The 15174-nt window shown below is 43.8% G+C and overlaps 1 protein-coding gene across 6 annotated transcripts in view; it reads left to right on the forward strand.

The window, feature by feature from the left end:
• The window catches only part of N4BP2 (NEDD4 binding protein 2), a 44036-nt gene extending 38472 nt beyond the window's left edge, over positions 1–5564 (forward strand). For 4 of the 6 annotated variants that reach the window (XM_030493353.1, XM_030493354.1, XM_030493351.1 and 1 more), the window contains one exon: positions 765–2144. In XM_030493353.1, the coding sequence (XP_030349213.1) occupies positions 765–810 (46 nt within the window). In that variant the 3' untranslated portion in view covers positions 811–2144. Of the gene's footprint in view, positions 1–764 lie in introns of all 6 variants that reach the window. The other 2 variants (XR_003992438.1, XM_030493348.1) reach the window with 1 other exon arrangement.
• The last annotated feature ends 9610 nt before the right edge of the window (positions 5565–15174 follow it).

The following is a 15174-nucleotide window of genomic DNA, read 5'->3' on the forward strand; positions in this document are numbered from 1 at the left end:
TTTTTAAACCCACATTTAACTAACTGAAAATTGAAGTTAATTTTAGAATACTGTTAAACTACTAAATAGATCAAGGCAGGTCTGCTGTTTCACATTAAAGTAGGTCTGCTGTTTGTTAATCCAATCCAAATGTGTGGCATAATGCCATCTTATACACGGCACCTATGAAATGTTAGATCCTCTGAAATAGATGAAAACACTGTGAATTAAATTTACCTAACATAGTTTAATTACATATTTCCATTCAGTTAATCGTGATTTTTACTAGTCTCCAATACCTGCTTTAGTGCTTAGCTTTTTATGTGGGACAGCAGTTTAACACGTCTGGGTTGGCATCAGCATGTTTGCTGCTTTTTCTTTATAGGAATGCGTGAAGGTGACTGTAATGGTGGGACTCAGAAACAGCAAAGACTTCCCTTCTTACTTTCTATGGAAGACAAGGGAGAAAATTTGTTTTGAAAGAGGGAATGAAAGGGGAGCAGGAAAAGAGAAGCAGAATTAATATAACCAAGAATATTGGCCAGCATATTTTTTTCCTTAAATCTTCCCCTTAGTTCCTGCTGTTTCCAGCTCTTCACCTCTCCAGACCCTGTAAAATCCTTCTTGACTGTCACATCCAGAGGACATGATGCTGATTTCCTGACTCTCACCTGCATGCATACTTGACCGAAAGCCTTACCACTTCCCATACGTTTGATGAGGGCTGAAGGAGGTGGCATTGCACATAGCTTTCACGTTGAAGCTTCATCTTTTCTTGTTTACAGGTTCACAGAAATAAAACCAGGCTGCCTGAAAGTCATGCTGAATTGAAGGGTTGTCGAGAAGAGGAATATAGAGATGTCAGATCACAGCTAAAACTTTTTGAACAACTGCAATAGTATTTTGTAATCTGTTTTAAAGGATGATATTTTATTAGAAATGGTCTCAATTTACAGCAAGTGATTTTGTCAGTATGTTTCCAAGAAAATTTTTGTGTGGAATGGATCCTTTTTTGAACCTGCAAAAAGAAGACACTCACAGGATTTGAAGTCTCACACGCGCAGATTGAGAACTCTGCTGAGCAATACATAATGTTTTAAAGGGAAGTTAAGGTACAATTTTAAAATATAACTGTCTTCTCAGCATACCCAGGATATGTCATCTGACCCTCACACATTTAAATTGCTGTGGATTCTATGCTTTTAAAACATAGTACTTTGTATGACATTATTTTGTGATTCAGAACTTTGTGCTAAACCCTTGAGAAGAGCACAGGGGAGGTGGGAACTGGGCAACTACTGATATTTCAAATCCAGTTGCAGCTGAGTGCTGAATATTTCCAGGTTTATTCAAAAGCCTCATGGCTTTTTAGTGATTATTTTGTGATACGTTGACCAGTTCTATTGTCCTTTTTCCATTTTAAACTTCTCCGGATACTGATGGGTGTTGCATATAAAGGACTGTGCATTAAGACCAGCTGTGAGTTTGGTAATTTTGCAGACTTACTGTGATCTATTAAAGTGAAAAATACAACACTGTAGTTCAATCTCTACTTACACATAGCTAATACTGTAATTTTACAGTATTTATGCAGGAAATGCCCTTAACTTTTCTCAACATCTACTGGATTAAAAGCATTTCTTCCTTTATGGTATTTTAAATGGAGCAAATTGAGTACTGTTTCACTTTACAGGTGTCTAATAGTGATGTGTCTTCATTCTGTGTGTATTAAATTTGGTGATTTCCTTGTAGAAAAGATTGTCAGTGAGAAATTTTAAATGTATTTTTAACATCAAAGTGAATGCTAAAACTACAGTAGTAATTGCCTAACTGGAAAGTCTGGGAATACAAAAGTTATTCCGTTGATGGTGGTGTTGCATCAGCATCTAGAAATACCTGTGTAAAAAACCAAAACAACAACAAAAACCCCCAAACACTCCCCCCCCAATTAAATATAAACATCAGTACTGTGGCAAGTGTTTCCAGTAAGCAATCAAAAACTTTTTAAATAGAAATATCTTCTAGCATGCGTTACTACTTTTATTTATGTGTTTGCCTCTTGAAAGGCATACAAATTTTTGTTGTAAGGCTTCTTCAGAACGGGTATCGAGTTGTGTATTAGGAGCGATATTAATAGGTTAAGGATTAAGGGGAGGGCTTATTCATTTTAAACCACTTTTGCAGTAGTTCTTATCCAGGAACTACATGCGCACAGAATTTGTGTATGAATCCATATATGTGTGCAAGCTCTGCCATTTGTGTGCATGAGTAGTAATAAACAAGGAACTTCTGTGAGAAAAGCTGTGCACAGAAATAGGTTTCACTTGAAAATGTGTCTGTATAAGTTGCTGACAAACTGAAAGATATGTTTCCTGAATATCTGTATTTACTGTAATATATACACAGTGAATGCAATGTAGACTTAAAAATGAGTTTGTCATGCTTCAACAGATACAATTATCTTTTCATGGTGATTTCAAGTGGAAGAATAGCTTGAATAAAATTTAATCAGAGGGACTTTTACTGGAATAATAGTCATAATATTTTTTGCAGGTACTTAGTTCATCTGAATCATGTCCTTTTTCTTTCTCTCTGGGCTGCTCATGTAGCCAGTAGGTGAAACACAAAAAAGCCTGTGCTCCACAAATAGCATTAGCAGAGCTGTTTCTCCCACTGCATGAACGCCTGTGCAGTGAAGTCTGTGCTCCACCCTCTGTGACAGTGCCTAAATGGACTGAGATGTCACTTAGGCACTTGGACTTGAGACAACAGTTCAGACTATAAGCAGTTCAGGGGTGCAGATGCCGGAATTGCCTTAGTGAATTTAGGATCTTTCTTTTGGACCAAGGAACTTCATTCTGCTCCTGAACATGTTTTCCTTGGTGCTGCTGTTTATACTGAACGGAGATGCAGCTTTCTGGGGCAAGTCTTTAAAGTGGAGTCCCTGTTGTTTGGTTCAGGTGGCTGAGCTGCCCAGCAAAGGTCTCAGTGTATGCTCAGAAGTGTTGTGTGTTGAGCCGTTGGGTGCCCAAGCCCTACAGTGATGTGCTTGTAAACAGGGAAGTGGCAAAACTTCTGTTTGATTTGAGAGGGGGTCTGATTCACTCAGCATATTCACACCTTTCCTGACACGGGCAAAGACAGCTTAGGTTGCAGTTCAACAGGCAAGCAGAAAGAATTGTTGTCTTGCCCATCTGTTCATCGTCATCTAGTTGTTGACAAGTACCTTGGAGATGAGAAACACAGCTTTTTACCTGCTTCTGGTTTATCAAGGGGATGATGATTGTGCTTCACTCTCGCTTCCCCAGAGAACACATAACCAGTGTGCTCAGGGGTATTCTTGAAGTCACCGCTTCCTGAGCCTCTTCCAAAGTCAGCTACTGTAAGATAAAAATGCACAATCAAGGGGACAAGAGATTAAAGACTAAAAATTGTATAAACTTGTAGTCTGGAAGAGGACTAGAACTCTGCAGAAAAGGAGGTTCAATGTACTTCCACGTTATTTTTTAATCTCTTACTCCTACTTGGATAAGTGCATAAAAATGTTCAGGGCAAAACCTCAGCTACACCCATTACCAGGAGAGTTTTTCTCCAGTCTGTCGAAGTCAGCAGAGGAGTACATAGCTTAAGAGCAATTTGGAGTGCTTCTCTCTCTCCCTCTCTCCATTGTCCTTTTGGGTACAGGTTGAGGTTCACTAAGGTACTCTGAATACCCTATGTGCTTATAGGTTGATCATTCACCTGGTAAAAGTTGTTTGATTACAGGCTGAACTTCAATGGAAGATGATGGTTTAAATTCATAACATGGGCAGAACTGATCTTGCCTGTATTGAAGTTAGCGACAGAGCCTTTATCAGCTTCAGCAACTCAGGGTGAGGCATTGCAGTTCCAACTTGGAGAAAATATAACGAGCTCAGCCTTTTTCTTCCATACAATCTTGAGCATGTGCTTAGCAGCTGTGCTGAGCTGGATACACAATGGAGCAGAAGATGAGTGCACAGAGAGAAAGAAAATAGATTTTTATTAGTAAGGATTTCCATGCTTTCAGCTACTTGCCAAACTGTCCAGAAAAAAAACCACTGGACTTCTTGTATTTCTTTGACTGTTTTATAATGTATAGTGGATGAATTACATCAAATATAATTGTTTCAAAATGGTATTTCAAAGTAGGTTACATTTTAGAACTTTCAGCCTTTCTGATGTCTTCTGCAATTACATCAGTGAGAATCCTGAGGTAGTGTGTAAATTCTGTATCATCTTATACTTTTAATTAAAATAGCACTTAACAGTATTGCCACCAGCACTCTGAAATAATGTGCGACTGTTAAAATACCTATTTTGTGTACCACTTTTTATCCTATTCTTCAACAGTATGTGGTTACGATGACTAGTAGCTTTTAATACGTGACTTTTGGGTTCTTTTTTGCAAAACATTTTAACCTTTATCCCAATTTTTCATTTAGGAGATTTATCTTTTTTGTATAGATATATATACAAAATTTAATATTGTGCTAGCATTGATGAATAATCTTACAGTAAATTAAAAAACAAAGACCCAGAGGTGCAATGAAGAAGGTTGTTCTCCTGAGTAATGTGTTTAAAAACATATTTGTTGATTGTGAATATAGTAGGGCAAAAGTGATTTTTTAAAAAAATGTTTCAAGATATCTTGACAACACTTTAATCACTTTTGCTTTTAAAAGTATGTGGTACAATTGTATTTAAACTTAATGTTTTTGTAGGCCTGTTGAAGGACACATCGAGTGAAGTTTAACTGGCATTTTTTTTGTGGCTGTTGGAAACCATTGTGACTTGGGAATTCCTATTTAAACAATGTCCAGATGCTCTAGTCAAAACCTAGAACATCACTAGCACTAGAACATCTGGAACATTACTGTTGTAAGTATGTGGAATATCAGGGAAGATCTCGTAGGCTTATCAGAACATGCACTCTTAAGGTTTTACTTGAGGAGGTGAAAAGTAACCACATTGTTACTTAATCTTGCCACAAAATGTGGTGGGTAGACAAGAAAATAATTTAGTTGCTGATAATGGCAAAGAGGGATCATTATAAATGTAATATGAGAAATTATACATAGACTGTATGTTACTGACGCTTATGTCTTCAAATGTAATTCACATTTCCAGAACAATATTGTGCTCTTTGTGGAGCCAAGGAGAGGATAGAGTATCAGCACTGTAACAAAGAAGAGTTCGTCAACTTACCACAATTCCCAAGTACCATGTTCTCTTAAAAAAGCCCACACAAACCCCAATGTTCTTGCTATTTCAGCTAAATAAACTCTGCAGAGGATTAAATGACTATATGCAAATATGCATGTGAAAAGACCTAGTATTGCAGCTACCAGCTGTAAAAGCTGTTAGGACCAGTACCTTGGAAGATGCAAATGTCTATTTTTAAATTAAAATTAAAAAATGCTTTTTTTATCTGTATAAAGTTGTAATTTTGCTGTTAACGGTAACTTTCATTTTTTTACTGAAATACAGTTTTGTAATTTGCATTTAGAATTTCTAATGTGAAAAGGATTTACAAAATCTAGTTTAATAAAGGATTTTTGCCACAAGTATAGCCTTCTGTCCTTCCTTGAAAGACTACATCTCAGCTTGCAACAAATTTCGTCAAATAGTAGTCTTGGAGTTCTGCATGAAAGCCACTTGCCTTGACTTCAATTTACCATCTGTAGGGAGATGAAGCAACCATCTGCGGGTGTAAAGAGGAACAGATTTGTGGCCTGATTTTAAGTGTTGTGAGTGGGTGCTGAATGCTCACATTACTGAAAATGAGGGTCATGGTTTCAGATTTTTTTGGCCTGAAGATGCTGAAGAGATGCTGTTCAGGCCTAGCTTATCTTGTGGGAGAGTGAGGGAGTGGTGTATGTCAAGGGGAGGGGGAGGTATGGCCACTGTCAAGAGGAGAGTTTGCAGGAGGGAAGTGTTCTGGATAGACCTCATTTAGCAAGACCCCGTGGGTCGGGGGCAGTGATAGGTCAGCTCCTGAGGAAGCACCATCACTGTATCATTGTGGATTCAGAGCTAGTAAGCCTGGCTTTTCCCAAGCCTGCTCTGTGCAGATCAAATGAGCTTTTTGTGTGTCATGTTCCTGGAAGTGTGTGGAAAGATACATGAGAGCAAAGTGTTGGTTGGAGTCCAGCCTATTTTTGTTAGCTCAGGTTGAGGACAACTGGCTTTGACCCAAGTTAACTCCTGCAGTCATTCCTATGACTTCACCGCCTTGTAGCTTGGCTAGGCTGCAGAGACAAGCCAGGCTTTTGCATTTGCACAGCAAAGCCCTAACTAATAAGCTGTTCAAGAGAGCAGGGAAAACAGGTTTGGGGAACACATGAAAGTTTAGCAGATGCTGGCTTAAATCTGAGGTGGCCGATTCTGAGCCACAGATACTAGACCACAGAATTGCTGAATGTGTGGTTGGTTATGTGCTCCTTACTTACTCCTTAGGACTCCTTGCCCTGTCAGTGTGGCTCAAAGTCCATCTTGAGGATCAGTCTCTCAAATGGTCATGTTTTAAAATGGAGGTACTGCTACTGGACTTGCTTTCTTTCTGGAGGCAGGACACAGTTCATCGTGCAGACCCAGCTTTACTCCTGTCCTTGCTAACACAGTCCACCCTGAGTCACCAGCTGCTGTTGCAGTCCATGCCCTTATTTCCCTGGTGTGCTGGGTTAGCTCTGAGCTCCTCTCTGCAGCTGGGAGCTTGCTCCGACACTGCGGATTTCTGAGAGCCCTTCTCCCTATTTAAAAGTGGGAAATGGAGTATTTTAGTCTGTCCTTACTTAGGGAAATAATTTGAACTCTAAGGCTGAAAATCGAAGTGTGGTAAAATAAAAATACTGCCTGAGGCAAACAGAAAATTTCAGCCCAAGTCGTTAAACTATAATTAAACATTGTGTCTGTTGGTGGAATGCATCGGGTAGCTCGACAATAGGTGGTGCCCTTGCCAATAGCATTGAGTGATGGTGGCAGCAGCTTTTACCGTGCCAGTACCAGAGCTGTTGTTTCTCTGTATGACATGTACTAAAGGATGTTATTACACATCACGTGCTGTTCGTTTCTTCCTCGGAGGGAGAATACTGTATTCAGAGTATTGTTCTGGTGACTTCTTTTTTCTTCTTTACAGATGGGTGTGGTAGAGTTTGTTTTCAAAATCTACTTACTGCTCTGTGCTAGACGGGGAAGACAAGTTCGTTTTGCACTCAGATTTGAAGATGATAACGTGGGGTTTCTCCTTTAGCTAACCTGGTTTGCTTTTTGTAGGTTAGTTGTTTGGATGCTTGGACGAATCGGTCTGTTTGGGGACTGACTCAAAGACATGCTGTTTGGTGGAGTCCTGTCTCACTGTGGGTGTTGCTGGTGTCTTCTTGAAACCTTCGTGGGTAAAGACCCTCTGGATGCTGCTTGACTTTGTGCATCACGGGGCTTGGCTGGGCTAGCAGTGGCTTCTCAGTAGCTGCCATCAGTCATTCTGCAGGATAGGTCAGGAGATAAAGTTCCTTTCTTCCAACAGCTTGAGTGGCTTCTGCACAGATTTGGGAGGTGCCGTCTTTTGAGGATTGGCTCAAAGAGCTTTTCCCATAAACAGGGCCCGTGTTTGTCCTGAATGACAGTTAGGAGCTTTGGAGAACCCGCAAGACTTTACTACCTTTGGGCTGGTCTGCCCCGCCTCCCTGAGTGCTGGAGAGCTGAACGAGGTCTGCAGCCTGCCTCTCCCAGCGGAGATGGTGAGGAAACCTATGGGCACACGGATACCCTGTAGGCTGTAAGAACCTTGTGGGGAAGATCTAGGGAGGCATGTGGATGGGACACGTCTGAGGGGGCACACTGCCAGGTGCAGGCACAGGCCCTGAAAGAGCTGTGGGGAGGGCTGGCTACTGGATCCAGACCAGTACCAAGGAAGTGCTGTGATGAAGAAGAAAAGCCTGTTACACCATGAGGGGCTTTATGCTGGAGGATGGATGGTGACATGGAGGAGGGGCATGCCTCCTCCATGGATGGAGAGGATGGCAAACACCAGAAGGGATCTGCAAAAGCTGATAGAGAAAGGTGTTGTGTGGTGGGTGGGCAGTGCAGAGGTATCTGGGAGACCCTGAGGCGCTGCAGGACCATGCAGCAACGTACCACGCAGGGATGGGGCACTACTGCTAGGGCAGCCTATTCCATCAGCTCCAGCAGAGCAGTGCTGGTACATCTAAACCAGCATCTCAAAGCTGACTGTCGCTGGGATGTACCATTCAGAAGTCTTGCTCTGGTAGGGCTCAAGATCCTGTGAGCGACTTGTTTTGTACCATGATCAGGTTTTGGGTTTTCTTTTAGCTTTATGTAGCTTTCATATTTTAAGAATGCTACCGATCTTTGTCTTGATAGAGACAAAAAACCATGTTGCAGACTTTGGGGGTGGGATGGGAGGACTTGCAGGTTTGGTAGCTTTTTTGGCAAAAAATGGGGGCTTTTGGCATGCATTCCATGATGGACATATAGACAATCCCTGCCACTTCATGGTTTGAAAAAGCAGCCATGTACCCCCAGTGCCACCAGAGTTCCCCATGGCCTGAGCCCCCTGTGCTGTCATTCTGTGTGATCTTTAACTCAAGCCATGGAAACAGAAAGGGCTAAGGGGGAGCACAGGATAAAAGCCACCATCTCGCTTTCCTCCCTCTTGTCCTAAGCTGGTTTGTGTCCTTTGTCATGGTGCTGCGTCTAAAACTAGATTTGTGTACTCCTTGTGAGTAGGGAATGTTTTATCATATGGCTCAGGAGACATCTTACGTGACTTGAGGAGCACTAAAATAATAGTTTAAATAGTAAATGGTGATGCATTTCCTCTGTGTGATCAGGTTGTGGCATCTGTAGCTTTCTTTGGGCAGTCGGACATTGCACTGTGGCAGTGCTGCTATGACAGCTGCTCTTTCTACAAGCTTGGTAAGCAGCTGTATGGATCATTATTATTTTTGTGTTATCCCGAGAAACAGGACCCTCCTTCTTCTTACACACCTATGGCTGGTTGTGCACACTGGACAGGAGAGCAAGCAATGGCAATCCTCTGTCTGACAAATTTAATTGATTTGGGCTGTAAATGGAGGAATGGTAGTCCTGTCAAGCCATGCAATGGGAGCTCTATGTGACAGTGTTTGCCCTGTTGGCTAACTCACAAGGCATTGCCTTGGATTCCCACCTCTAAGTCAGGGTAAAAATAGTCTTCCTCACTTGTGTGTCCTTCTTGCCTTTCCACATTATCATCCCCTTTTACTCTCTTGCAGTGCCATACAGGCAAGCCACGGGTGACTGGAAGTTTCAGGTTTTTTGGTGTTTATCAAGATAGAAATGTAAAGTTTCTATCTTGATACACTGCAGAGAGAACAGAACATCCCTGGAGGGATGATGTACCCTGGCTGGCAGGGGGAATTTCCCCATTCAGTGCTTTGGGAGCAATTCAGGTCATCTGTGTCCGGCTCCTGTTCTGAGCTTTCTTTTAGGAAAACATTTCCATGTTCATGGAGTAGAAATGAGCAACTGGCTGGTGAAACGGGGAGCCTGAGGCTGCACGGTGTGACTATCCCCATCTTCAAAACGGGAGGAAGTAGGGAAAACACATTCAAAATCAAAACCACTGCTGCCTTCACCTTGCTGGTTTTCCCAATGGCTGCTGCCTGTGCTGGGGCAGGAGGCCTGGTCTGTGCTAGCGTGTCTTTCCCCGACGAGGGAACCCCGCGGCAGGGCAGCGCTGTGGGACTGGAAGGTGCAGGAGGTGCGGGTGGGTGCCCGGGCGCTGTGTGCTGGGCGTTAACGTTGCTGCCGTTAAGCCGCCCCGAGCTGCGGTGCCCTGGGGCGCAGTGCCACCGCCATGGCGGCACCTGGGGGTGCTGAGGGCAGGGAAGGGGGAGCCGCGGGCCGGGGCTGGTGAGAAAAGCCGCTTCCTCCAGCACTCCCCTGCTGTGACAGAGCTCAGCTCTGCCCTCCCGCGCAGGATGAAAGGAGGAACCAGCGTTTCCTCAGTGCTTCTGGCCTCCGTCAGCGCTTCCTGACCGGGGCAGCAGCGCCGGGGAGCACCCGGGGCAAGGCCGGTGTGAGTGCGGGAAGCGGAGCCGGCCCTGAAGCCATGGAGTAGCCTGGGGTTGGATGTGATTTCACAGAGCAAACCACCGCAGCCTCCTGCACGGTCTCAGAAAAGCCACTGGGATTATTTTTGCATTAAATCCAGATGGGGGAAGGAAGTGTGAACGTCCCCGGGGAGGGAGAAAATTGCAAAAGTCAGACAATTTACAGAAACAGATGTGTGCTTGCACGCTATGTGTGTGGAAGTGTTTGCCGGCGGCAGGGGGCTGCCCTCGGAGCCCGGAGCTGCTGCATGGGGCCTGCCCGCCCTGCCTGGGCTCCGCTCCACCTGCCCTGCCACCACGTCCCCACCGCGGGCAGCCTGCCTGCTGCTCTTGCCCTCTCCCTGCCAGCTCCGGGGCTGCACGGCCACTCCGTGCTCCTCGGGGCAAGCATCTCCTAAGAGCTGCAGCAAAACAACAGCAGGCAAATGCAGAAGGAACCTTGTTCCCTCAATGGGGTGGATGAGTATTTTGGGAATTAGTACCTGATTTGTGGGAAGAAGACTGAATTTGTTCTCAGTGGTGTGACTACTTTTTTGCTAGACTGTCTCAGAACGACAGACAGGGCAGTTAAGTAACCCTCAGCGCAGTCCCTGAGCACGCTTGCCTTTCAAGAAAGGGGAAGAAGGTTTCCGTATTGCTCTGGAAGAAAATACTTCCCATACATTGTCCTGACTGCCAGCTCTGCACTGGCGTCATGGGAGGAATTTTGCTAGGAAGTGAGCACGCCAGTTTCTGCTTATCAATACCAAGAAAGAAATATGTGTAAATTTTGTCGTGCAGCATACACTGCTGGCAGCCTAGTCTCAAGAGGAATACCCCAGAGAAATAGCTAACCAGTAACCCATACACAGCAGGAAAACTTAAAAAAGTAGTAAAGAGTTGTTCTGGAGTTAAGACTGCAGAAGGCTGTGGTTTCAGAAAGTGGGGAAATCTCGGCCTGGCTTGTCTGCACAAATGGATGGGTTTCATGTAAAGAACAGAGCTATATCAATATTGAAAAGAGGCTGGATAAACGTAGATGCTCACACCCAAATGTTAGTGCCAAACCCAAGTCTGATCATCATTTGCACAACTCGGGGTTCTCTTTTGAGCCTGAGATGTCTGTGCTGCTCAGGCGTGCCCAGGTCTGAGTCACTCTGTGCTTTGCACCCATCTCGTCACTGTTTGCACCCAGAAACTGGCTGGCCCAGGGCCAAATCCCATGGAGCAAGGGTAGTTGGAGGGCTACTCTGTGGCCACTTGAAGCCTGTCACTGAAGGCAACTCCACTTCTGTGTTACAGGGGGTTAGATCTGCTTTTGCAGGGCAGCTCCTTGGCCAGCTCCACCTGCTAAGCACGTCGGCAGCGCCCAGGCTGTGGCTGCCCCATGCTGCCCCTCTGCCTACCAATGGCCCTTGCATGGCCCTTCTGGAGGGCTTTGACTCACCACTGCCTGAAGACCCTAGTCCTGTCCACACGATGTGCCGGGAACCCACCTCATGCTCTTTCGTCACCACACGCTTCGGTTTGTGCCACTGCAATACCAAAACTGAGGGTACTGTCACTGCATTAGCTTGCTGAAGTACCAAAGCCTAAATTCATTCAAGGCAAAGTAATTAATAGTGTGAGAGTTTTACTAAAATCCGTGTAGGAACTGCTTGTGAAATGGCATTTTCATTTCCCCTTTGAGATTCAGTTCTCTGACAATGAGTAATGCCACACAAGTTGCTGTGCCCACTCTACACGAGAGACTTTAGCAATGCTCTTTGTTGTGTTGCGAGGAAGCCTCCCTTTCTCTGAGGTATCTGTTCCTGGGAAGGGAGTGCTTTCAGCCCCATGCCGAAATGGGTCTGGGCAACCTACTTGGTTTTCCCTGTACTGCCTGGTAAAGTCTTTTGAGAATTCCCCTCAGCAGAGGGAAAGCAAATAGCCACATCCTAGTTTTCCCAACACACAGCTGACATCACATTTTTGCTGCCTCCTTTTGAAAATGTTAACAAAAAAGAATTAGGCTCATTTGTTACAAAATAAGCACACATCTTGTGTGATGTTTATATCTCTGGTGCATGGTCTAGACATTAGCAACAATTAGCTTTATTTTGTCTTAATATAATGATCACCTGGTACAGGAGAAAGGCTGTAGGGCTAATACAGGCTGTATTGGAGGACTAAATGAGCGTCAAGAGCATCATGATTTACTTCCTGAGCATTGTGCATACCATGCTATTTGGGCCAGACCAAAATCAGAGCTGAGTGAACCTGAGAACAATGAGGAAATCAGGCAGGGGGGACAGGAATAGCTTCCTTCCTTGATCTTAATCCCTTCCTAATATCAGCAACCTGCCGGTTTTTCTGAATGAGACAGAAATCAGTGGATTAAGAGACAAATTGACCTTTCGTTGTAAGCTGGCCCATGACTTTACATGACAAAGCCCTGGATAATGTTATTTTACATAATTGGTCATAAACCCTTAGTTACTTGAGGTTTAATACTTTATTTTTTGCTGTCAACTTAATTTTCAATGCAAAAATAATTTGCAACCCTCCACTCCACCCCCATGGATATTTTCCACAACAAAGTATTTGTTTCTGAAAGTCCCAGATAATGACTCATACTGAGTTTAAGAAAAAGGAGAAGCAACATCTTTTTTAATGTATTAACAATATTCTCTCACAGTCAGATGTTCCCCTTCACTGCACAGCATGAAGAGGTGAAAAGGTGCAGAAAAACTGCAGTAAGAAGGGGGGGGGGGGGGTGTGAAGCAAGGATCAACAGAAACTTGTGAGGCTGCAATATTACACGTAACTTTGGAATTGCCTATGTGTTGTTCAGAGAACGTGGAGCTGAGGGTCTATTTGTGGAGTTCCAGGTCATGAGGAAGTGAAGTCATGGAGCCAGCACATGGCGCATGTGCATCCCTAAGAAAGGTTTCAGATTTTTATTTAAAAAACCCCAAAAGAATGGAAGATGCAAAAATAAATCTGACATTCAGCTATTTTTGGGAAGTTATTGGGTCAAGATGCTCCAGGAAGTACAGTGGAGGGAAATGGGTGGAAATCGAGACATTGTCAGAACACGTTTCTTATTCTGCAGTCTTGTTTTCTTGTTGAGCTCACTCGATTCAAAAGTTGTTTATGAAGTATTTTACAGATGGATGCACTCTTTACCCAAAATGCAAACTGCTTAGCCAGGGGGCCTCACATCTGGATTAGTCTGCAGCTCAAAACAGAAAAGAGTAGTTGCATTTTTAAGCAGCTGCTATCTGTAGCAGACCTAAAATGGGCAATGATCACCAAAGACGTTTATATTGATATAATTTGCAAATGATACTTATTTCTCTACTTCTGACAAGCCACAGTGTTCTGGTGGAAACATTTTAGAATGTTTGGGTGTCTGATTTTCTTTATCACTATCACAGTGGAAACTTATTGCCTGATTGCATGCACTGGTATTGGGAAACCCAAATCTGGTTAAAAACAGAAGAATAGGTGTTTAATGTGAAAATTAAGTAACACAAGTTCTCACATAAACTGATAAAGCACTGAAGCCACTTATCCAAAATCTTGTCTCAAATTAAAAGGAAGATTGAAGCTTTTAAGAAGATAGTATTCCAGAAATGCCTTCTGTGAGCCACCCTTCCTTACCCTTGCTCCTGTTGATAATTAACTAAATTAATTTCATGTCATAGGCAAAAGAAACAAATTGATTCCCCAGCCTAACTGTGCAGCACTGTTCTGCAAGCTTTGTATCAGCAGGTTTACAGCGTGTTTACACAGGTTATAGTCATCAGCTAGTTGTATTTTTGGCACAAACTGCCTTTCATCTACACATAAATTATCTTTTTGTTTCCTTTTTGCTTTATCTTGTAATTTATTCTGGTGGGTTTTAATCATTTTTGGAAGCGGTATGACTTTATCTTGGAATGCATTTTACTGTCATAATGTTAATGTGGACAAATTCACTAGCTGTCTTCAATGAGCTCCCATCCTGCAAGGAACACAAAATGCATGGCTTTAGATATGGATCAGGCAGCCTGTTCCTACTGCTTCGTGGCTGGAGATGGTCTGAAATAGCTTCACTGAGCCCAAAATATTTCCTGAAAAGGGCTTGGGTTCCATTTCTCTGCCTCCTGAGCTGGTTTCAAGGCTGCTGGGGAACCCACTGCTGATGCCTCTGACTGAGCAGCAGACAGCCCACTGTGCTGGTCGTTAGGGCCCCTCATGTTCAGCTCTGGGGCAGCTCTCCTGCTGTGCCAGAGCTCTTGGGCTGCTTCAGGAGTATGGAATAGGAATGCTCTCCCTGTAGTCCGATTACCTGATCATCCAAAGAAGACAACCTCTTGTGCTCACAGCTTCTGGAGCACAGACCATAGATCTGGCACTTGAAATCCCGCAACTGTCATCAGATCTTTGCCTTCAGCGCTGCGATAGAAAGCTGGAAGTAATGAGTCTGCCCAGCTCCAGCTGTCTGTGCTGGGAAAGGAAGGAATCCCTACACCTGTGGTCCCTTCTCCTGCTCAGTTGTCCTTGTGCTGGTAGAAGAGAGGACAAGTATGCTAGTGAAACATCCTGGTCAATCCTAAACAATGCTGTTGGGGAATCCTCACTGAATTACGATAAATCCCTATAAATCAGTGTTGAATCAACCCAAATATGCCTGCCTTGAGTTTTGCACAAGGTCGATTAAACATGGTTTTTTAAAGACAGGGCCATACTCCAGCTTGCATGAAAATATCGCATCTCGTTTGTGTGTGAATTGCACATAGCGCTGCTAGGCAGTTGTTGATCTGCTCCTTTTCTCCTAGCATGTATAGGATAGCATAGCATGGGCTGTGCTATGCTGTTAGCCACTGCAGCAGAGAGTAGGCAGCTGTAGGAGCGGCAGAGTGCAAAGAGAAAGCTTTCTGCAGCCTGGAGGTTTTGCCCTCCTCCCCCATCTTCAAGGTTTTTACATCTGCTCCCATAGTCACCAGAGAGTAAGACATATACACTCATATAACAACCCACAACAAAACCCACACAGCAGAGCTGAGGAGCTGCCACCCGGAAGCTGACTTACCCTAAACCACTCTGCTATTTCTCA

This window comes from Strigops habroptila, chromosome 7 (assembly GCF_004027225.2).
Source record: "Strigops habroptila isolate Jane chromosome 7, bStrHab1.2.pri, whole genome shotgun sequence".
In the NCBI taxonomy this organism is placed as follows: Eukaryota; Metazoa; Chordata; class Aves; order Psittaciformes; family Psittacidae; genus Strigops; species Strigops habroptila.